Raw genomic sequence first — 24,402 nt, forward strand, 5'->3', positions numbered from 1 at the left:
GCTGGGGTAGCACGTCCAGCCTGGGAGTGCTAACCAATGCTCCTCTAGCTCAGCCTGGCTTGTAGCAGATCGCTAGAGGAAGTGTTTTTCAGTGAGGCAAGACCCAAGTGAGGGGACTTGAGATACACACTACACAAAGGAATGCCCATTTGAAGGTATTTCTTTTACACACTTTCCAAAGCATGGAAGATCTGTTTATTTAATCCAGCAGTTGTCAGCTGCTCAGTGCAGTTCTGTGCCTGTGCTAGTGTTACACTGCTGGGAGAGAAATGTGCCATCAGAGTTACCTGGTACAGCTGGTACTGTTCTAGTGCCCGTCAGTGCCAGGTTTTGATAGCACCTTGCATCCTTGAGAGTGGAATAACTCTCTGTAGAGTTAGTCCTAGACTGGATGCGAACACAATCATTTCCGTGCTGCACTGTAATATAAAATGTGGCTGCAAATGCTTTTTTTGACTCCCCGATCCACCCTTCTGAAAATGAGGCACAGGGTGGTTAATTGGCCAATCATGGGATTTTTTCATATAAAAATGCAGACAATCCCCACCCCAGTTCTTTTTTTCCTGTGAAATATGGATATTTAGGGCTCCATTGGCTGATTTGGTTTTTTTTTCTTCTAGTTACAGATAAAAGCCTTCTCAGTTGGACTGATCATTGCAGGAGTGAGGCTAGTGGAGGCAGCAGTAGTTGCCTGAAGAGAAGAGAGGAACTGTTGCTTTAAAGAGTGACTGCCAAGATATTTAGAGAGGTGGGAGTGAGCATGTGAGTAGTCCCATGCCTTGAATGGGACTATTCCTGTGCAGAAGTGTTTGCAGGGTGGGAGCCTAGTAAGATAAAACATGAAAGGTGGGGAGAAGGATGACATGGATTGTTGCTTTCCTCTCACCCTTTTTATTAAAATTGTATTTAAAAATAAATTCTAGGCTTTTTTTGTTCCAGTTTGCTTGTTTAACCCTGCCGCCTCATCTTGTTGAAATTAGTCCTTTAACCTTGGAAATCCATATTTTGGCTGCACCATAGCCCATTGACCACTTCTGCCTGCCTGGGGTTAGTGATCAGCAGTTCCCTGTGGGAGGGAAGGGAATATTGTGAGGTGGTTGTGCCCCATGGGTGTGTGAAAGTCAGTTCCAGCTCCTTCTGGGTGACAGGGACTCTTTAAAATCGGCCTCTGGGATGAGGAAGTGCCAGGACCTTCTGTTTCATAGGGGTGAAGGCGCATGCTGGGTGCCTGGTAACCCATTCTCTACTGCCTTCCCATTGCCTCTGTTTCTGGTGTGGGCAGGGGAAAGGTTCTAGAATCCAGTCTCTCTTCCCCCTGCTCCTTGTAGGAGATGGGCTTTTTAATGTGTGTCCTGGAAGGAAGTAGTCCTTGGAACGCTCTTTCTGTTCTGACAGTTGTAACTTTGTGGCCTTGGGCAAGTCACTTAACCTCCCAGTACATCAGTTTCTTCATCTTAATCTCTGAGGCAGGTAAATAGATTTATTATAAAAAGGGATCATTAAATCATCTATGACCTCATGTGGCTTGTGAGTTTAAATTAATTAATGCTAATAAAGCATTTTATGAGTGCACTGGAAGGTACTATAGACACCACACACAGGGAAGACAGTCCCTGCCTCAAAGAGTGTCCTTTCTAAATGTTTTCCCCCCCTTGTATGGGGTTCCTCCTTCCCAAGTTAGGGAAACAGACTATATGGAAAGTATGGTCAAGTGCATAAAATAAACTGAAACAAACAGAAAAGCATTCTGTTTTGAGCTAGAACAGGGGGTCCCAAACTGGTACGCATACCCCTGGGGGTATGAGAGACATCTTTAGGGGAGTACACAAAGATAAATTGTGTAATGGTGGATTTTATTTATTATTTTATTTATTCCATTTTCATAATAAACTACTCAGATGAAGCTATAAACTTGGTGGGAATTTGCTATATAAAATCTGGTAGTTAATTAACTTCAGACTGTACCACTGAGAACATAGATGCACAGAACCTTCACCTCCAGTCACCCTACAGTGCGTGTTCAGTTACCCATCAATTGCCCATTCTAACTGAGCTCAGCACTTAGATTTTTTTTTTGGTTGTATACGTCTCACTGTATCTGTATGTAGCAGTGAAATATGGACAGATGGCTAAAGGCAGGTAGTGTTAAGAATACACAAAGTATCAGTGACAAGAAGGGTAGGGGTACACAGGCAGCTGATAGATCTGGACGGGAGTAGGCAATAAGGAAAGTTTGGGAACTTCTGAGCTAGAACAATGTTTGTAACAGTAATCTTTTTTTTTTTTAAATCCCCTGAGTGACTCAAGTAGGCAGTTTTCCCTTACACTGGCTTTAACATGAGCACAAGTTTGTACATTGTGTGAGAGCTTGTTTATGGGATTGATGGTTGCTCTGCCATGCTTTAGAAGCCGCAAGAGTTTTGATGTAAAGGCTGAAGCTTCTATTGATCTCTGTTTTCTTTTTTCAAAAGAACAAAACTAGAACGTTCCATCCAAAAATACGTGCCATATATGAACATTAAGTGGTAAAGTACTGATTTGGGAAGTAGCAGGGGTGGCACATGCACTCTTTCATACCTCATATGTATGAAGTGTTAGTCTTGATTCACCCACTCTTCCTAAATTCTACTCTAAATCATTTCTCCCCCACCTTAGATACATATGCAGCACTATATGTTACCTTCTGTATACAAATTAAACAATTTACGAGGGGCACTTAGATGAAAAGCATTCACTGCAGAAGAAACCATTGTGAAAATGTGCTGGTAATGACAGGAATTTAGAAGTGAATTAAAATATTTAATGCTTTTCAGGATTATAGCACTAAATGGTATTCCACTTGATTAAAAATCCCCAGTCAAATACTTTACACCTGGAAACGCACTTGTCAACTTTTTCTTATCCAGTTGGAAATTGACCTTTGAATCAATACTCTACAAATTATATACACAGAAATTTTCACTTCCCAAAGTAGTTAATATGGAAAAATTGTGACCACTTACTCAGTTGCTGACTTCTGAAATAGATTAATAGAGTTTGACAGATCATATGAAAAATACAGAATAGTTATACTGTTCCCTAAAAGACACACTTGCACAAGAAAGCATGTGGTATATGGACAATTTATACACCTCAGTAGGTGTTTGAGAAACTGCTGTGATACAATATTAAACTATTCCTATCCTGTCAGAACTGAACACAGCTCACATGACCAACCCTGTGGTTGCTCCACCTCAGACATGCAGCAAGAAAAAGCTGGGGAGGACCCTGGAAGCTCTTGTTGATAGGGAGAGTGGTGATTTCAGCCTGTCTGTTCCTTTAGGGATCAAGGTGGGTGAAGCTCTCCCTAGTCTACTTGCTTCCCATAATTGACCAAGGTCTCAGATGAGCGAGTGGAGAGCTTCTGGGCCTGGAAGAGGATCTTAACATTCTTAACTCCTGCCTCCCTTTTCACAAGGCTGAGGAGAGGGAGGATTATGCACCATCCTCTGGGCAGATCTACCAACTTTAGTCCTCAATATACATGGAAATGGATCAGATGGTAGGGTAAAATCTCCTTTGTGTTCCTGCTGACCATGGCTTTGGAACAATTGAAGAGAGAGAGCCCCTAGAGAAACCACTGAGGTTTGATGCTGATCTTGGTGCTGGCTGGGACAAGACATTAGGACAGGCCTGCACAATGCGGCCCGCGGAGCCTCTCTGTGCGGCCCGCAGGGGGATTCTAAATCCCCTGCACACAGCGCTCTGTGGGCAGCCCTGAGCCCTTTAAATCCCAGCCACGGCCGGGAGTCAGAAGGTGTGTGTGTGGGGGGCACTGGTGGGGAGGAGCCCAGGGCTGGGGCAGCAGCGGGGGGAGGGGGGGGAAGGGCACTGGTGGGGAGGAAAGGGGGAAGCCCAGTGCTGGGGTGGCAGGGTGTGTGTGTGGGTGGGGGGAGAGCCCAGGACTGGGGCAGCAGAGGGGTGCAGGGGGGAGCCCAGGGCTGGGATGGGAGGCAGCCAACATTTTTTTTTGTTGCTTGGGGCAGCAAAAAACCTAGAGCCGTCCCTGCCGGGTTCCCCCAGCCGCCGGAGCCCCGGACCCTTTAATTTGCCCCTGAGGGCTCCCAGCCACCTCTTCAGCTGGGAGCCCCTGGTTGATATAAAATAAAGTATCATCTCACCACCCCCAACCTTCCATTTTGGCCCACAGCTGTTTTGGTGGGGCGGCGCTGGGGAAGGAGGGGTTGTTTCCGCAGGGCTGGGCGGTCCTGGGGCAGGGAGTTTCCACGGGGCTGAGGGGGTTCGGCCCTCAGCTGTTTTCTTTGGAGTAATGTGGCCCTCGCCGCTTTACGAGTTGTGCAGGCCTGCATTAGGATATTAGTGCTGTATAGATTGCTGTGCAGTGCAGATGTGATCGATAAAGCTCACAGTCAGACTTACATCAGTGCCCAGATGTCTCCCAATTTATGGTGTGGTTCTTACAACGGGCAGTCTAATGTGAAGAAAATATCCAAACTGGAATAAAGCCAGGACAGTGGGGTTGATATCCTTTGCTTTTGTGCTTGGAAAAAGTGTCATGGGATACCATTCGATAAGTTTTCTGTTGATGCTTTACAAACTAAAAGACATTTCCCATCACAGAGATATTACAATCTAAAGTTGACTTTTAATGGGCAAAAGTGGTCAGGTTGTCTTATATCTCATCTAAAAAGCTTTGTCTTATCCTTGCTACTCTACAGTATTGTAGCACATAATGGAGTTAGTTAACTGGATTAAATATATTCCAAAGTTAGATTTATGTGTCTGTGTTCTAAGGATTTAATGCTGGAACTTTATAAATTCTGCATTTCCTATAATTACTCTCCCAGCCCTTTAACAACATCAGCATAGATTTTGTGTTAATTCTCCCCTTTTTTCAAATTGTTCCAGGCAATGAAATTATCTTGTTTGCTGCGGCCTCAAATGGATTAAAAAAATAGCTTTTTCCTGCTGGTGACTTCAAACAGGAGGCAGTTTCCCCCAAAAAAGCTCATAATTCAGATATACACTTCTACCTGGATATAACACGGTCCTCGGGAGACCAAAAATCTCACCACGTTATAGGTGAGACCGCATTATATCAAACTTGCTTTGGCCTCCCGTTCCTTGTTCCCTGACCGCCCCCTCCAGAGACCCCTGTCCCTAATCACCCCCAAGACCCCAATCCCCCTGTCCCTGACTGCTTTGACCCCTATCCACCCCCCTGACAGGCACTCACCAGCAGCGGGGGGAAGCGGAGCAGCCTGGCCCCAGCCCACCCCACTCCGCCATTTCCCAGCCGTGGTGCTCCACTTCCTGCTGCTGGTGAGTGTGGGGAGGTTGGGAAAAGGATGCCCCCCCAGAGTCACCTGTGGCGGGAAGCGGAGCGGCGTGGCCCCAGCTGTGTTGCTGGCGGGGCGGCTGGGGAAAGGTTCTGCATTCACCTGCTCGGCGGGAAGTGGAGCACCATGGCTGGGAGCTGGCAGAGTGGAGCTGGCTGGGGCTGGGCTGCTCTGCTTCTGCCACTGCTGGTGAGTGCGGGGGGTCCCTTCCCCCAAGCCCTCTCCTGCAAGTGACATGGCTGGGGCCGGGGTGAGAGAAGCAGAGCAGGCTGCTCCCAGTCCCCTGCTAATCCCCCGGGACACTCTGGGACTGCGGGGCCTCCAAAAGTGCCCTCCCACAGCTCCTGCTCCCCAGACCCTGGCGGGCAGCCCCTGATCGCCCCTGACACCCTCTGCCCCTTATCGAACCCCCTGGCCTGGGCCGGAATCCTTAACACGCTGCTCAGAGCAGCGTGTTAGAGCTTTACTGCCTTGTATGCGAACCCACCTTATATCGTGTCGCGTTATATCTGGGTAGAGGTGTAATTGGCAAAGCAACCAAAGCAAATCAGTCTCGTAAACTTTGCAGACATTGATTCTCCAGCCAGAAAATTTAATTGGAGCAAAAAGTATTGATTATGAAATCATTTCCACAACCTGAAAGTGACAGTACAATACCATTCTGTTTTCATGCGACTGCAAGGTAGCATCACAACTTTAGACAAAAGTGGAAAGGATTACATACAAAAGTCTGTGTTCTATTTTTGCCAGGATCTTCTAATCTACACCAAAGGTTTGTAACAAACCTAGTATGCAAGGAGTGCCTGTTGCCTCAAACATTTTGGGGACAGTAACATCTTTTTTCCATTGGATAAAGCAGTCAGTTTAGATTCAGGGTGAAAGTGTATGATTGCACTGACAACAGTTGAAAGAAGCCTGAGATAAGGAGCTATACAAACTCCAGGTCTTAACTGGCCAGGACAGAAACTCGAACTGCATTAGTATCACTATACTGACCAAATTCTAGCTTGGGTCACTAAAGTACCTGGGCAAATTCAGTTGGAGCCAGTATTCTTTTTCATTTCCTGTCCTGTGCTATTGCCTAGCATTGCTGAGTGCTGAATGGCTTCCACTTTCTAGTCCAGTGTCAGTTCTAAGTGCTTGATTTATGGATCAGAAAATCTATCTGAGGTAGGCATACAGGAGTGGAAGTCAGCAGGAGAGGACATGTTCCCATGTCACTAATTGTGGCTTTACAGGAGCCTGATGGGCATCTGACCTTGTGGTCAGCATATAATCTAACCTAAGGTCAGGAAGCAAGCATCTGGCAAAAGAGTGAGCAGACCTCTGTCATCTCAGGCTTCTGTGCAATTTCACACACCCTCAGTTTTCAAAATCCCAGGCGTGTGACAGGGGTACCACAGGGGCATGCTGCAACATGCTGGGGCAGGGTGAATCGAGGCACGTCAGGACGTTACTGAACTCTCCACTGCCCCCTTGTCCTCAGTCTGTGTCAATAAACCACCTGGTATGATAGATCACTGCCGCTAACTTCCTGACAAAGGCCTTGTTCCTGTCTGAGTGGGGCAGGGGACCGTGAGGGGAGTAGGTTGAGATGTGGGGGTCAGGCTGGGCATAGGCCTAGTGCTGGTGATAGTCAGGGGCCCATGGGGGCGGGGGACGGGTGGTGGTGGTGCAGGCCTGTGCTGGTGACAGGCCCATGAGGTGAGCAGGCCAGGGTGAGAGTGAGGTGGGCTTGGCACAGGGCCCTGTGAGGGGACCCGGTGGGGGACAGGGGCGGAAGGCTGGGCACAGGCCCGTGCTGGTGGTAATCGGGGACACGTCAGGGGAGCAGGCGGGGGCGGAAGAGCTGGGCACAGGGCCGTAGCTCGCCCCCACGTATTTGAATTCATCCCCCGCGCTGATCTCGGGAGAGAAAGCGCGTGCAGGCAGAGGCAACGACTAGCTATCGCGAGAGTTCTCCAAGAGAACAAGAGCTGTGACGTGGCGGCAGTATGCGCGGGAGAATAAGGGCTCCCGAGAGATCTCGATGAGACGGCAACAGATTGCGGACCCAGGTAGGTAGCCTCGCGATATCTCAGAGGCAGCAACACGGTGGGAATTCGCCAAATCTCGGAGAAGCAAGCGAGGGTGTGTGCGCGCGCGCAGTTATCTCGCGAGAGCTCAGTGAGAAGTGTTTGTTTGTGGGGGGTATCGCGAGAGGTAGAGGCTCGCGCACGAGCTGCAGCCACCTCCCCCTCGCTGGAGCCGTTGGTGGTGGTGCGACGGCGGACGGAGACACTATCACGGGCCTGAGGTAGGCGCGGGGCAGGGATCCGCTTTCGCCGCCATGTTAGGAGCTGGTGTTGGCTGTTTCTCCTCTCCCTCAGCGTGAGGGCAGCGACGGGGGCCTGGACCAGTGGTAACCGGAACGGGTAGGCCGGGCCCTTCGGGAGGCGGTGACAAGCTCAGTGGCCGAAGCTTATGGGCGGGTGCGTGTCCCCGGTGGTGTGGGGTCTGATGGTGACAAAAGCGGGGCTTCAGCCGGCCCCTCGGGACAGCAGTGCGCGTGTGAGAGCCAAGCGGAGACTTTGGCTGGGGGAACAGTACTGCGCCCCCGGTCCGGGCCGCCCAGCAGCCCCCCCTGCGCCGCGCTGCGGCCCTGGCTCGTGCGGGCCTGGCTTCCTCCATTGTCGCGCCTTGTGGCGCGCGCCCCCTCCCTCCGGCTCGGAGTACTGCGCCCTGCCCTTCCCCCTTAGTGAGCCGTGTGGGCCCTATCTTCCCTTTCGCCCATGCCGTGCTACCGCTGCTTCCCTGGGCCGGTCACAGTGCCGCCTGCGCTGTACAGCGCTGCGCGTCTCTGAGCATGGATCATCTCGCGGGGCCTCCCCACCGCATACCGTACTCGGCACGCCTCTGCCTGGCCCCGATCATATTGCACCGTGAACTTCCCTTCGCCCGTCCCCAGGCACAAACCCTGCTGTACTGTGCGAAATCCCTGACTCTGATGACCCCATAGGAGTGAGTGCTGGCCTTACTCCTGGCTTCTGTCCGCTGTAGGGGCTGCCTGCTCTCTCCCCCCACCCCCTTCCCATTATTCTTCACTGTGGTCACGCAGCATCCTGCTGGATCTTTCCGCCTCAGTTCAGTGCACTCACTCTTCTCCAGCCTCTTTCACCCAGCCCCGTACCATGTGGTGAACTTGCCTCTAGTTGGTACTTGGGCCTGTGTTCAGGGACCGGTTGGTGACTCAGGAACGCTGGTGTTTAAGCATATAAACTGTGGCCTCAGGTGGATGTGCACATGCCCCAGGTGAAGTTTTTGTTCTTCACATATAGACTCCGTGGGGTGAGCAGCTTGCTTCATAAAAACACATTCTGAGACTAAACAGCACATTAATACATGTGCCTTCTGTTAATAGCATCTCTGAAGGCTGTTGCTCCTGAAGACTTCCAGAGATGGTGATGTCTATCCTGCCCAAAGGCAGAGAGAAAATATCAACTTTAAAAACATCTTTCTACTTTGTTTCACTTTCATGGAATTTGAACCATATGTGTGCTGCAAGTACTGCACAGGCATGTTTAAATCTTTGCCTCCTGGGCTCAGAAAAAGAACTTTTCAATTACACTTTAAAAATTATAAATAATGTCCTTTTAATAGGATACCATTAACTTGAAATTTAGCGAACTTCAAAAAGTGAGCTGAAACTAACTTAAGTGTTACACATATCCCTCAGTCCCCCCCCCTCCAACACACTTTTTGTGGTTCTAAGGTTGCATTTTCTTTTTTAGATCAAAAGTTGCCACTAGAGAGAGCCAGACAAATAGGCAACTAGGGCCCTGATTTAGCAGACATGCATGTTTTAACTTCATGCACAGGGCCTAAGTGACAACATACAAAATGCTGTTAAATGCATAAAATAGAAAAAAAGAGAGATTAAAAAGCTTTGAGTTATTACTTTTAACTTCAGGTTAAAAATCTTCAGACAGAAATATGACTAAAAAAGTCGAATGTCCTATTTAAATGTTTATTTGCTTTACAAAGCATACAGTTTGTGCTAGAACTACCTGATAGTGCCCTAAATACAGAAAGTAGTAAAAGCTTATTGTTTAATCGTCTTTAGCTATATTTAAATTAAAAAAAAAAGTTAGTTTAAAGAAGTCTCGAGTTTCATGAAGTTCAGGGAGAACATAAGGGGTCTTGTTTTTCTATCCAGAATGAGATAAGCAGCTCACATCTAGGAGACTTAGTATTCTTTGTTTAATTAAAAGAAAACCCCTTAATTATTGAGGTTTTTTTTATAGGATTACCCATCATTGGTGTCTGAGCACCTTACCTTCATTTACAAAAGCATCAGAAGAAAAATATTAATCTGTCTCTAATGTTTCAACATTTGGTACTATGTGAAAATGGCAATACACATACTTGCCTTAATCTTTTTCTGTTTACTTTTTTTTTTAATAGCTTATTAAAGTTTGCTCTGGTTTTAGAATAATACTCCATGTATCTAAACAATGAGGAGTCCGGTGGCACCTTAAAGACTAACAGATTTATTTGGGCAAAACCTTTTGTGGGTAAAAAACCCACTTCAGATTCATGGATGCATGCATCTCAAGAAGTGGGTTTTTTACCCATGACGTCCATGCATGGACGTCGTGGGTAAAAAACCCCACTTCTTGAGATGCATGGACGTCGTGGGTAAAAAACCCACTTCTTGAGAAGCACGAAAGCTTATGCCCAAATAAATCTGTTAGTTTTTAAGGTGCCACTGGACTCCTTGTTGTTTTTTGTGGATACAGACTGACACGGCTACCCCTCTGATAACATGTATCTAAATGTTGACTCAATAATTGCAACATAGGTTAATGGGAGTTGAACCTTTTGAACACATCTGTTCAATCATGACTACATATCCACACTTTATATATAAGGTGATAATAGGATATTTCAGAAGGGGAAGGTATGAACAACAAATTCTGAAACTACAGTATGGTCTCTTATAAACAGAGTCTCTGTTTATAAAACAGGGTCTTTATTTTGGAAGAGTTCATCTGCAGAGTATTCCATACTTGAAGAGATTAGTTAGTTGTGATGTGGAAATAACTGGGATGCTACAGGCATTCCAAGACCAAATGTTGCAAGAGTAACCAATAGAGTAAGTACTTACTAAACAGATCCTGCCCACAACTTTTTCTATTCCCTAGTTTTATCAGGAATATCTGCATCATAAAAAATAGGAAGAACTTTCAAATACCCCCAAATGAATTAGGGAATCATGCTGAACTCACTTCTAAAAATTCATTAACTGGAGAAAATCAGGAACTGATACATTTCCTCCCTTGTTGTTTACATACAAATAAAAAGTGCTATCGAGATGATGTAAAGGAGAAAGATGGGGACTGGGTAAGGTCCCATCTAATAGAGCTTTGGTTAGATCTGCCACAGATGTGGGAAGAGACTGCTGCAACCAAACTCATAAGGAATTGATCTCCATGTAGTCTTTATCTACTCCTGTGCTGCTTGCCTCTATGATAGTTGACTTCTTGATTAGTCCTCTGATCAGCACATGGCAACAAATAAATAATTCTTAGAAATAAGTATAAATGCTTCATAGTATTTCTGTGCTTTCTCAGTTTCGCACATGTATTAAGCTGTCATCTTAATTTAAATGGGATTTTGGTTTCAGCAGTAAAACTGTTGAATGACCCATCAAGTTGTCTTCTCTGCAAGTAAAATATGTGCCAGCAAGTTCACAAACAGCATTTTGATCTCATCAGGAAAGAAAATAAATTGGTCTAATTACAGAACTATCTGTAGGTATGCAGTTTTTGCTTAGTTTCTATATCCTGGTGTGCAAGAGATATTAGGTTGGGAAGTCTGTATTATATTGCTACTTGTGACGCTCCATCTATGGGTGACTCTGTTTCTGATTCAGTGGTTCTCACTTTTGTATTGGTGACCCCTTTCACACAGCAAGCCTCTGAGTGTGACCACCCCTTATAAATTAAAACCATTTTTTTTTACATTTAACATTCTAAATGCTGGAGGCAAAGTGGGGTTTGGTGTGGAGGCTGACAGTTTGTGACCCCCCACCCCCCACGTAATTTCACAGCCCCCAGTTTGAAAACCCCTGTATGGTCTAGGTATTGTTTTTACTTAACTATAACTGTATTTACTTGTTTAAATCTTCCAGCTCACTTTCAAAATTCTTGTTATAAATTCTTTGTATAACTAGTGCATAGAGACCCTAATCAAGGTTAGGACCTCATTGTGCCAAAGTGCTTTATAAGCACATAGTAATAATGGTCTCTGTTACAGTGAGCTTAAAACCTAAGTTTCCCATCCTGCAATGGCACATGCACAAGCTGACTCTCACTCCTGAGAAGAATCTCATGTTAGGCTCCCCTTGAGTGCAGAAATTTGCTTGAATGTATCTCATTGCATTCCCCTCTATTCAGCATTGGTGAGGCCTTATCTGGAGTACTGTGTCCAGTTTTGGGCCCCACACTGCAAGAAGGTTGTGGAAAAATTTTAAAGAGTCCAGCTCAGGACAACAAAAATTTATTGGGCTGGAGCAGATGATGTATGAGGAGAGGCTGAGGGAACTGGGATTATTTAGTCTGCAGAAGAGAAGAATGAGGGGGGAATTTGATAGCTGCTTTCAACTACCTGAAAGGGGGTTCCAAAGAGGATGGATCTAGACTGTTGAGTGGTAGCAGATGACAGAACAAGGAGTAATGGTCTCAGATTGCAGTGGGGGAGGTTTAGGTTGGATATTAGGAAAACCTTTATCACTAGGAGGGTGGTGAAGCACTGGAATGGGTTTCCTAGGGAAGTGGTGGAATCTCCTTCCTTAAGGGTTTTTAAGGCCCGGCTTGACAAAGCCCTAGCTGGGATAATTTAGTTGGGGATTGGTCCTGCCTTGAGCAGAGGGTTGGACTAGATGACCTCCTGAGGTCCCTTCCAATCCTGATATTCTATGTTTCATCAAAGACTATCAGATGTGAAACAGCATGAAGGTATTTAAGAAGCCAACTCAGAGTTCCTCCTACACAAATGTTCTGGTCTTGAGCAGTCCAGGCAAACAATGCACATTACAACAAAGCTTAAACTTGTTCTTCATAATTTTAAAAACAATACTAGCTGCCTATTTAATTTAAAAAACAGCAAAAAATATCAACCTCCCTTTCCATTTCTTATAAGTAGTTTTGAAGTTTAAATCTCCTCAGTGTGATAGATATGCTTGCTTTGATCTGCTTAGCTCTTGGCAGTCCAGGGACTCCGGGCTGCTGGCCCCCTGCTACCTGGGATTCCTAGGGACAGCTCTCTTCCCCCATTAGGGAATTTTTCCCCAAGAACACCCTGTAACATTTTGGGAACCACTGCCTTAGCTGGAATATTGTTTCTAGTTCAGGGTGCCATGCTTCAGGAATGATGTGGACAAATTGAAGAGAGTCCAGAGGAGAGCAACAAAAATGATGAAAGTTTTAGCAAACCTCAATTATGAGGAAAATTTAAAAAAACTCGGTGCGTTTAGTCTTGAGAAAAGACAGTCGGGGGATAGGGGAGTGAACCTGGTAAATCTTCAAACATATGAAAGGCTGTGTAAAAAGGATGGTGATCACTTGTTCTCCATGTCCACTGAGGATAGGAGTAGTAGTAATTGACTTAATCTGCAGCAAGGGAGATTTGGGTTAGGTGTTTTAGGAAAAACTTTCTAACTAGACAGTTTAGCGGAATACGCTTCCCACAGAGGTTGTGGAATCCCTATCATGGCAAGTTTTTAAGAACAGTTTGTCCAAACATCTTTTGGCGTACTGCCTCAATGAGCTTAGATGACCTCTTTAGAGCTGGAGGGGTCCTGTATTTCTATGGTTCTATACAGATTGGATTTAACAAACAGAATTGAAAAAGGGTAGAGGCTCAAGGATAGCACTGATAAGGTAATGTAGTTGCTTAGGCTAGCTTGTTCACACAATGAATCTGACTCAGTTACGTTTTAAAATCTCTCATCTGTATTTCCCTATTTTCAGCTTTTAAACATTCTTGTGCCTGTTTCTTTTTCTTTAGCTCAGCCTCTTCATTTTTTTAATCTTCAATCTTTTTCTAGGATTGCTGTTTGTTTTTAGTAAAGGCTTTGTTTACAAAAAAGGGGTAAATAATGGTTTTCTGGTTGTCCCCTTGTTTGCATACTTCAGTACAACAAAAATGTATGCCTGGAATTAAAAAAAACTAAATGTTACATATGACTGAGATAGGAAGCAGGCATCTTATTTTTTGACAAAGAGCTGTTTTGTCTCCACATCCATGCTGTCTTGAAACTTTCTTAACTTTAAGCTAAAGTTTATTTTTTAACATTGATTTGACACAACTTATTTTTTGTTGTGATAAAAAAGTAAACAATAGAACTTATTTTACAACAATCAAGACACTGTTTTCTGATGCAGTTATCTGCTACGTAGCATTTCCAGGTCTCTCACTATGGCTCTGATCCTGCAACCTGTTGTGTCTGTGGACACAGAATGGATAAAAATGGATGATTAAAATAAGTACATTAAAATCAATTTTCTATTTAAACTATTTTTTATTAAAATTAATTTAAAAAAACTTTTGAAATTGGCAGCCTATGTTAAGACCTAAACTTACTATGATCTGTTAAAATAATTTAAATTAAATAAAAAATTAAAAGCAGTATGGATCTGGCACTGAAGTGTTAAAGAAAGTCAAACAACTGAACTGGTTGAAGTCACCGGCTAAGCAACTAGAACCAGAATTTGCTGAAGTGTTATATTGTGTTTTGACAGAAGTAGCCACTTCGGCAGATACGGAGTATTTTTTGTCCATTTATTCAAGTAGTTCCGTTCAATTATTCATTCAGAGTTGAAAAATAAGTTGTGAGTTGAAAAAGTAGGAAGGCTTTTCCACTTCCAATCTCAGTAAAAACAAGGTGAGAGAGGCTGAATTCTGCTAGTTCTACAGTGGAAGGGTTTGGTGACCAGAAACAATCAGTTCAATTCACTAACTACAGAGAATACTCTCCCTTTGTTTTATTAAATCAGTTTTAAATGCAAAACATGTTCTGATAAATTTTCTTGTGTCCAGCACAATTGAAGTGGATTCATTAAGCTAATAAACAATTTTAAAATGCTGTTTTGTGCACTTTTAATTTCTGCTTTTATCCACATGCAGCTTAATGCAATCTCAAAGTAGTAATCTATAAATAAGAAATGCATCTTTCATCATTGTGACATATTCAAAATGTAAAAATTAAGAATATAAACAAATTTATTTAAGCAATGATACAGCTTTATCGATACACATGTATGGTTGTGTATCCCTTCTGTTTAGCAAAGCGTACCAAATTTAGTGTAAAGGCTTTAGATTTGCAAACTAAACAAATGCAACAGCATGTTTTAATGGTTACCAATGAATGAAACTCAACCTTTCCATAGGAGATTAAACATTATAAATGGAAGACCAAGATTAAAATCAGTGATTGGATTGATTTAAACTAATGCAATTTAAATTTGCCAAACTTAATCCTCAGGCTTCTAGGTACTGGGTTTATTTTTCAAGCCATACCCTTTAGAATTAAAGATTGGACAACAATTAAAAAAAGTCAGCTTAGTTTAATTGAAATTAATTATAATGTGCTTCTGCTTAAACTAAAGAAAAATACAGAGATTGTTGTAAATGTATTAAGAACTGTATTGATCATTCATAAGTTAGAACAGGTAACTTTCAAACTGAACAAACTTGTCTGTTGCATCTGTTTAAAATCCTAAACACCACACAGATTTTTTGGCTCCCTGCAGAAGTGAAACCTGCCTCCTATTAAGAGAAATTACACCTCCATTATAGATAACTTTTTTTAAGGATTGTAGGATCTGGCTTTATATTACAATAAATTCTGTTAATTATATTTGGGGTGTGTGCATCTATATCTAGAGAGAGAGAGTATATGTGCTAAAATTAGCATTTGAGAAGAGGACTTGCAAAGGTTTTTAACATGTAAACCAGTTATTTTTTGTACTTCATCTGCTCTTGATTCTCCTGCCTGTTTTTGTGACTTTATCACATTTTCCTATGTTTCCTTTAATCCTTGTTACAGAAACTGTAGATGTTAACTGTTACTAAAAGTTTTTGGTTGTTTTTTTTAAATTAAGTTGGAGGAGTCCTTTTAAGTCCACAGCCTATTCTTTCAGTCTTCCATAGGAAGAGCCAGTTTCCTTACACAGAACAACTTTTAACAGTGGTATTCTGTTGCTGGAAACAAATGTAGGAAGAAGAGTGTGCATATGTCTGTAGTTCATGGATTATTGCTGTGACTAGTAAAACAGAGTTTGAACAAAGAACATAAGTACAAAAATTGCATTGGAGATGGACAGTTATGACTTTCGTTCATATTGGAAATGGAACAAGTAAATTGTGGCTAGAAAAAATGATTTAGTAAACAGCTGAAATAAACCTGTGTAGATTATTCTTGTCCACTCACTTCACAAGGTGAGGCAACATGGATATGGAACATAAGATAGACATGGAAGCTTTTGTCTAATTTTCAAAATGTGTACAGTATTCAGTGTCAGTTTATTTTGGTGTTGCATATTAGTACTATTCGAGTGAAATTAGTCAACACTTTCATTACAATCTTTTTTATAGCCTCATGTTTGTGTTTTATTGCTGTCTGAATTTTGGTACAGAGTCTCAACTAGAGACTAGGGTTTTTATTAAAGACTATTATTAAAGACTATTATTAAGAACTATTTTCCGGCATGTGCAAATGAACTTCAGAGGCCTTATACCCTTTTGTAAATTGAAGCCTTTATTAAATGGTTTTTTGGTGACATATGTAGATTACGTAAACATTTGTGCCATAACATATATATCAGTCCTTAAAGACTTAGGGTTATAATATTCCTTAATGGAAGTTGTGTGTGTATTTAGTAGGTCTCATTTTTAAGGAGAAAATTTACACATAGTTTAACACATTAGACTTTGAATTAGCATGTCAGACATGAAAACATTAAGCTAGGTTACAGTTTTGTCTTTAACTCTTGTTAGTATCTCTTTAAAGGAAGCATTTGTCAGGTAATTTAGGTGAAAAAATTGCCTTTAAAACCCCATAAATGTTGTTTAACATGTTCTCATATTTTTATTTCAGTATTGGTATTTTTATTTAACCCCTTCCCTACAAGTGTTTACAGTACTATACTGGTGCAGGAAAACCAGAAAGTGAAACTGACTAGAAACAAAAGTGAAATTGTTTGATTTTCATTGTCCAAACTGAGAAACAGTAAAACAGCATGAACTATGAAATGTCATTTAGATTTTTAGAACTTTATTTTAATAACCCAAGGTATTTACACAGGTAAGGAAATTAATTTTTTTTAAATATTTTCAACCTAAGTATACCTTTAAAGATGCTGATGTTAAGGTTTGTATGGCCAAAGATTGATGTCCAAAGATTGATGTATCCTTAGAACTTAGACTTATGTAGTGCTATCCATTTGCTAAAGTAGAACTCTTTTATTGATTTTCATGGGGAATTTCCACTGACAATGGATGGCACAATATAGCTGTCAGACTTCTAAATGTTTAGAAACAGAGTATGAATACTGTTTCTGTATTAAAATAGAACAAAAACCCAGTACTGTTTGAAAATCAGCATTAATCTGCCTGTGTATATGGCAGCTACACATTCAGTATGGTTCCAGTTTTTTTTTTTTGCATTTTGTCAACCTTTAATTAGATTTATTTTTGGAGAACTTTCTTGCACAACTTGTTTCTAAAGATTGTTTGACATTGTTCATGTTTATCTGTAGTTAGTAGCACTTGGACTTTAAAAATGATATAACGTTGAAATAGCTTTTACTATAAACTCTGAGTTTGATATTATCCATTTTCTGACTATAAATCTTTATAATTATAAATTTAGAGTCCAAAACACATCTGTTACAATTTTAACTATACTGGGAACAACACCTTCATAGCACTACACTTTGAACTGAGCTAAATCAATCCTCAATTCCTTCCACTGCTTTGATCAGTCATGGTCATCTTATTAGTGTGGCTCAGTTGAGGGCACACTCACTTTGAAGTCAAGATCTTGGGGTACAGGTTCATCAGGACTTGTCAATACCTGGTATAGACACTGTACTGTAGTCCTTCAAGGGCCTGCAATGTTAGAAATGCTGTCTTTTGAATGAGATGTTAAACTTGACCATGTGGAAATTAAACATCCTTTGGCTATGAAATTAGTGGCTCTTATTTCTTTCATTCTGTCCCCTTCCCACTTTTGATCTTAATTTACAAACAAAAGACTGGTGGCAATCATCAGATGCCAATGATATAAGGAAATATTTAGAGACATCCACCCAGACACATAATTTCCCTTTATATTCAACTTCTTGACAGTTAACAAGGATAAACATTTATAGTATGTACACAAACTACTAAAAGACCCACAATTCTGTCAGCAGTGGTTTCCCATGTAATTGTCTTCCTTCATCCTCTCCTGAGCTTCTCTCCCTGCTATGTCTTTTCTGTGTTTGTAGTCTTCATTTCTGTTTTTCTGGCTTTCTCTTTTCCTCTTTGCAGATCTGCAGCATCCTTGCAGTAACACTCTGCAGAAACAATTCGTACATAGAACCAGGCTACAGGGTGAAACTCAGGTTCTCTCTGCAGCAGAACTCTGTATGAGGTGCTACTACTCAAACACTCTTGGTTTTGTTCAGTGATATTCTGACCAAAGCTATGACAGTGAACTAATAATCAAGAAATGTGGCAGGAGGATTAGTGGTGGATCTGCTTTTGAGGGAAACATTGCTTTTTGAATAGTACTGTAGATATCTTTGGTGTCCTGTTCACCTTCTAGTTTAAGCAGGTTCTGATGTCCAAAGCTATGTGCATCAAGCTATTGCTGGGCATATGGCTGTATGCTCAACCTTTGTTACCAGTTTCTAACTCACTGTTTTGCAAAGTTCCTTGATAGATCTTAAGAAAGACACTATTAAAAAACAAATTCTGTCCCATGCTACAAATGTATATGTGAACTGTACTTTAAGGGTTTAAGTTAATGCAGATGTATATAAAATGAAGTAATTTTTACTTTGTAAAGTAGTTTGTGAAGTACTTTGAAGGTAGTGTGAACTATTAGAGAATGCTGCTACCAATTTTATCTTGAATATGAGCAAGTCTGAACATTTCTCTAATACTTTTAACATTTAATTGGCTCTTCATTTTACAATACAGTCCAAAAATGTCCCTTTTTTATAAAGAGACTCCTGGAACATGTTCAGTTTGGGTCTTGGATCTCGCCATTTCACCCAGCCACCTGCCTTCTCTGTCCCTCCCTCCATTCTTGCCACTGAGTAATTTATTGTGCAGCTACTGATGTCTGGAATATCCTTCTACCTCTCCACATCATTTGCTCTTTCCAAATAAGTTTTTCCCATGCTGCTTAATCTTATAGATCCCACCTGAAATTTATATCAATTGACTGCAAAAGGCTGCAGATTTTTTTTAACCATCGGTAAAGCAAAATTATACTCATAACATTGGATGCATTGACGGTGGTCCTTTGTATTGGCTTTATGTATTATTCACATCTATTATAGGATTCCCTACATCTCTGATATAAGTCATAAATATTTGGTAAAGAATTAATACATATGACATATATAACATCTTTCACCCCAGAGGATACCAGATTGCTTTAGACTTAGAAATATTGGTGAAAAAATATTTTACTTTAGTCACCACTGAAAAATAGATTTAAATTCAGTATGCAGTTGTGAGGATCACACACTTGTAAACCCCTGCTTGTACTTTTGAATTCTCCTAGTATTGGGAACGTGAAGCTCTGCAAGGCTAAGTCCCTGGGGTGTGACTTAGAGATTCTCCACTATTCATCTCTTCAGAGGAAGACCCCCGCTTTTATTCCCTTGTCTCACTCCAAAAATGTCCCTCCTCTGACAGAAAGGTGCATGATTTGGGGCTGTATGATTTATATTCTTTTCTCTGTTGCAAGGCCATTATGTTTTTATGGGTGAGTGGCCATGCAGGGGGGCTGACTGGCCCTGCAGGAATTCAAAGGGTGTATTCTTTCCAGGACCCAAATGCAGTCATCCTATGCTACCAGAGAAGGGCATTCATATGGGGAGTTGGACTGCTTAGATAGCACATGCCACCAGTCTGTAGAGGTATAAATATGAGGGGAAATACACTACCTCACTTCTCCACAAAAATGAAATCCCTTTGAAATACAGCATCTCTGCATTGGAATAAAACAGCTGTCAAGAAGTATACAGAAACCCCACAAAACAGTGTAGGAAGTGAAGAATACCATATCCAATTGAAACTGCAGAAGAAATGTAATTAGGCAGAATATATTACTCTGTTCTAGTATCCTCTCGAGGTCCCTTCCAGTCCTAGAATCTATGAATCTATAAATTACAGATAATATTCATCTCTTGTGAAAAATGCTGAGGGACCTTTAACAACCATCGTGGTCATGATCTCAATTTTAAGTCACATCCAAAAGACAGCAGTATCATCAGTGTTTCCTAACAGTGTGTTGGTTCAGAACTGATGGGGATTAGGGGCGGGAAGAATAGCACCATCTTGTGATTTACCAATGCCTCTTCCTGCAGCAATAGGGTTTTCCTTGGACGTCTCCCATCCAAGTACTGACCAAACCTGGCCTTACTTAGCCTGTGCTATCAGATCTCAAGCTGATGTGTTATGGCTGTGGTATAGTGAATAGATTCATTTCATATGTGGTATTAACCATATAACTGCAATTTGAGCAAGAGGTCTTATTTACTTTCTACCAAATTAAAACTTATTTTTCTTGTTCACATCTGTCTTCACTTCAGTAATTTGATTTGATTGCATAAAGGTTGAATATTGTGTTTGGTCTTATTTACTAGATCTTATAGTAGACACTTGTTGCCCAAACTTCAGTTACTTATAACTTCCCTTTCGTCCTTTTCTATAGTGGTATAGTTTTCATTTCTAAATGTGTATATACCAAATTCATCTTGGTTTCCATGGCTTTGTGTTTTTTGTGGTCTTCTGGAACTTAGCATAGTGATGTAGGGTGTATACAAAACCATTAAAGATCAAGGCTTGTGTGCTAGTAAACTTGAGATGCTTTCTAACATCTAAAGCTTCTGAAATTCACTTATCTTCAGTATGACTCATTTTTTGTAGGAGAAGACTAGTTTGTGTAGGAGGAAAAACTACTGTATTTTTATCAAGTAATATATGTAGGTTCTGAGTACATCTCAAATCTGTTTAAGCTATGTAATAAAAGCCTTGTAAGATTGAGATCTTAAATGTTTTTTAGATCAACATGATGCATAAGTTGAAAACTGCATCTGTTTAAAGGGATTTATGACTAAAACTGCTTGTTTTTCTACAGAATTGTCTGGTGTTTCTCAGCTTGAAGAAGATCTACAGTCATTATTGATCCTTTTTTCTTGGCGTTACCATTTTGAAGTGAAGTTTACCTTTCTAGTGTGAGCTTTCTTTTCAGCCATCTTTAAAATTTTGATCCATAAAGTAGACAAGCTATAGTTCTACAATGTCCAAGTCATTCCAGCAGTCATCTCTAAGTAGGGATTCACAAGGTCATGGGCGTGACCTGTCTGCAGGAATAGGCCTTCTTGCTGCTGCTACCCAGTCTTTAAGTATGCCAGCATCTCTTGGAAGGATGAACCAGGGTACTGCACGCCTTGCTAGCTTAATGAATCTTGGAATGAGTTCTTCATTGAACCAACAAGGATCTCATAGTGCACTGTCTTCTGCTAGTACCTCTTCCCATAATTTACAATCTATTTTTAACATTGGAAGTAGAGGTCCACTCCCTTTGTCTTCTCAACACCGTGGAGATGCAGACCAGGCCACTAATATTTTGGCCAGCTTTGGTCTGTCTGCTAGAGACTTAGATGAACTGAGTCGCTATCCCGAGGACAAGATTACTCCTGAAAACTTGCCTCAAATCCTTCTACAACTTAAAAGGAGGAGAGCTGAAGAAGGTCCTTCATTGAGTTATGGTAGAGATGGCAGATCATCTACACGGGAGCCACCATACAGAGTACCTAGGGATGATTGGGAAGAAAAAAGGCACTTTAGAAGAGATAGTTTTGATGATCGTGGTCCTAGTCTCAACCCAGTGGTTGACTATGACCATGGAAGTCGTTCTCAAGAATCTGGTTATTATGACAGAATGGATTATGAAGATGACAGATTAAGAGATGGAGAAAGGTGTAGGGATGACTCTTTTTATGGTGAGACTTCGCATAACTATCATAAATATGAAAGTGAGTATGACAGAATGGGTCGTGGTCCTGGTCCTGAGAGATCTCTTTTTGAGAAAAAGAGAGGTGCTCCTCCAAATAGCAATATTGAAGACTTCCATGGATTCTTACCGAAGGGTTATCCCCATCTGTGCTCTATATGTGATATGCCAGTTCATTCTAATAAGGTGAGTTATGCATCAGATGCTTCTATTTTCCTTTACATTGTAGTATCTATTCTGTTTTTACCTATTTCTTTTACTATTTCTATAGCCTAATTACTTTTAAAATCTGAAAATTTGAGAGTGAAAAAGGCACTTTGTTTATTTACAAAGTAATTGTTAATGAACACTTTAAACCAGGGCTTTACATTAATATTCTATTTGCCCAGATTGCTTAACTTCAGACCAAACAGCTATCATCTGCTGGGATATCTTATTTATATTTTACATCCTACATGTTCTCTTAACCACAAACATCTGGCATTTAAGCAGTTTTTTTTGGTGTTTTTGTTTTTGGTTGGTTTTTATTTTTATTTATTTTTTGCAGTGTATCTATTGTGCTATTCAGGAAGCTAGATTCAGCTCTCCTTCACATCTGTCTTGATTGCTTATATATGTAGTTAAGATGCATTCTTGCACAATACTGCTTTTTTTCCTTGTCCATGGCCAAAGGGAAAGAGTTAATGTAGAGCCCTGGAACTTATTTGCAGGAATATAATTCACATTTTAGATTAGCTCATTCTTGCCTTTTTAATTTCACTTTAACACTCTATCTCATACTATGGCTGAAATTTGTCGTCATTTTTTCTCCTTTTTTCACAACTTTCTTAGGCACACTTCAGACTCACTTTTTATTGTCACGTGTTGCATCTGTCCCTTTAGAAGCTCAGAAAAAAATCAGTCTGCTGCTGCAGTATCCTGCTCTGTGTTCCTGGTAGCGTTCTTTTACTTGACTTGCAAATAGAGTGGATCTTCTGGTATATTTATTTTTGATCAGACTTCCCTCTTAAATTATTCATAATTATAGTTCAAGTCTCTGACAAGGTGACAATTTACCCAAACTGGCTTATTTGCTCAGATATTATTTCAGAGCTCTCTTACTTTCACCTTTTTGGTTTTTATTCATTCTTGCTGATTTTCAATACACTAGGCAGCTGAATTTTGAAATTGGCTTTTAATGCCCCTCCGGTCAAAATCAATTACGTTATATTTTTCATTTGAAGGCTTTGGGGAAGATTATTCAAGTTAAGAATACATACATTTGCCTTAAAATTGATTTAATGTGGTGGTATTGTTACTAACTTTTTCTTTACAGTAACACCTGGAAGTATTACCTGTTCCTGAAAACATCTTAAAACAATATTTTGTGTAATACAACTAAAATTAAGAAACCCAAAGTGTCCATATAACTTGAGAATTTAGCTGTTATATTGTATTTACTAACTTGACAAAGCAAATACAGGATTATGAATTATTACTTCAGGTAACTCCAATCAGGTTTTTTTTCTTTATTTGAAGTTTATTTTTGTAACTGATACAAACAATAAACAACAAACCCATAGTTATATGAAATCATCTTATATGGTTACAGAAGTTAAATGTTAACATCTTGAGATACTTTATAATGGTATCTCCTGTTATAAAGGTTCTTTTCAGTGCTTTTGCTTACTCTATTCTGCTTGCTTTGTTTTGTACAGAAACTTGGCATAAAAGAAGCCAATTGTGAAAAGCAGCTTTTTTAGAATATGAAAAAATATTTTCCCCCTTTGACAGTGTATTGAAAACACTTTAAATTTACAAACATTCTTCAGCTCACTTTAAACTGTTTAAGATCAAGTTAGTAACATAATACATGTGCAGGCTTAAACTTCCAATACAACATATAAAATATTTTGGAAATCGGTTCCTCTATTTTGCCAGGATCCAAATCCTGGGGTCTGCTTTCTTATCCAGAAATAACACCAATGCAAGAAGAAAGTATTTTCCTGCAATGATATAGGTACCATATTTTCTCCAGTTTTGTTAGATATTCCTTACGTTATGGTATTTCTGATTCTGAGTCACAGGTAAAACACTAAGATCTGAATCAAATTCTAGGGGAAGCAGATTGGAATATGCTTCTGTGAGCTGGGACAGTTCTAGCTTATTACTACAATATCTTCTCTTTCCTCTAAAATAAAATAGTATCAGGAGGATAGAGAAGGGACTGTGTGTTTTATCAAAGTCTGCCAAAGGGGAAAAACTTAACTTCACAAAGATAAGAAGTTGCTCTCCTTTTCTACATATGTTACTAGTTGTTCCTTTAACTTTATGTGTATAAATCTTCATTGATGACTGACAGCTTGTTCTAACATATACTTGTGAAAAGAAATACTGCCCAAATTGTCTGATTAGGCACTTTATCAATTTTGACCCCCTACATCACAGAACAGGATTTAGGCAAATGTTACCTCCCTGCTCTCCCCGTAAAATAAAACAGAACCATTGTGATAGAGGGAACAGCATGAGTAGGTTAACTTGAAAATAAAACATTCAAGAGACATGGGTTTTTAAAAGTAATAGCCAAGACTCTAATAAATAAAATGTCTAACGTTAGGCTCCTAAATAAGCTTGGCTTGATTTTTTTTCTAAAGTCATGAGCACCTTCAGGTGCTGTTTACTTCAGTGGGAGCTGAGGGTACTTAGAACTTTTGAAAATAGAGCAAAACATATTTAAGAGTTTAATTTCAGACACCCGCGAAGATCAATGTCTGTGTGTAAATATGCCCTGAAAATTCAGAA

General features: G+C 40.9%; 1 protein-coding gene and 1 non-coding gene across 4 annotated transcripts in view; both read left to right on the forward strand.

Moving 5' to 3' along the window:
- The first annotated feature begins 203 nt into the window (after positions 1–203).
- LOC120371209 lies at positions 204–402 on the forward strand. Its single transcript, XR_005584204.1, has one exon. It is a non-coding gene; the product is annotated as a small nucleolar RNA SNORA74 (small nucleolar RNA).
- A 6,975-nt stretch (positions 403–7,377) lies between these two features.
- The window catches only part of MATR3 (matrin 3), a 46,855-nt gene continuing 29,830 nt past the window's right edge, over positions 7,378–24,402 (forward strand). The window contains exons 1-2 of one of the 3 annotated variants that reach the window (XM_039483946.1): positions 7,378–7,396; positions 20,743–21,807. In XM_039483946.1, the coding sequence (XP_039339880.1) occupies positions 20,905–21,807 (903 nt within the window). In that variant the 5' untranslated portion in view covers positions 7,378–7,396; positions 20,743–20,904. Of the gene's footprint in view, positions 7,397–7,496; positions 7,636–20,742; positions 21,808–24,402 lie in introns of those variants that run through there. The other 2 variants (XM_039483945.1, XM_039483947.1) reach the window with 2 other exon arrangements.

Source organism: Mauremys reevesii, linkage group 8, assembly GCF_016161935.1.
Source record: "Mauremys reevesii isolate NIE-2019 linkage group 8, ASM1616193v1, whole genome shotgun sequence".
Taxonomy (NCBI): Eukaryota; Metazoa; Chordata; order Testudines; family Geoemydidae; genus Mauremys; species Mauremys reevesii.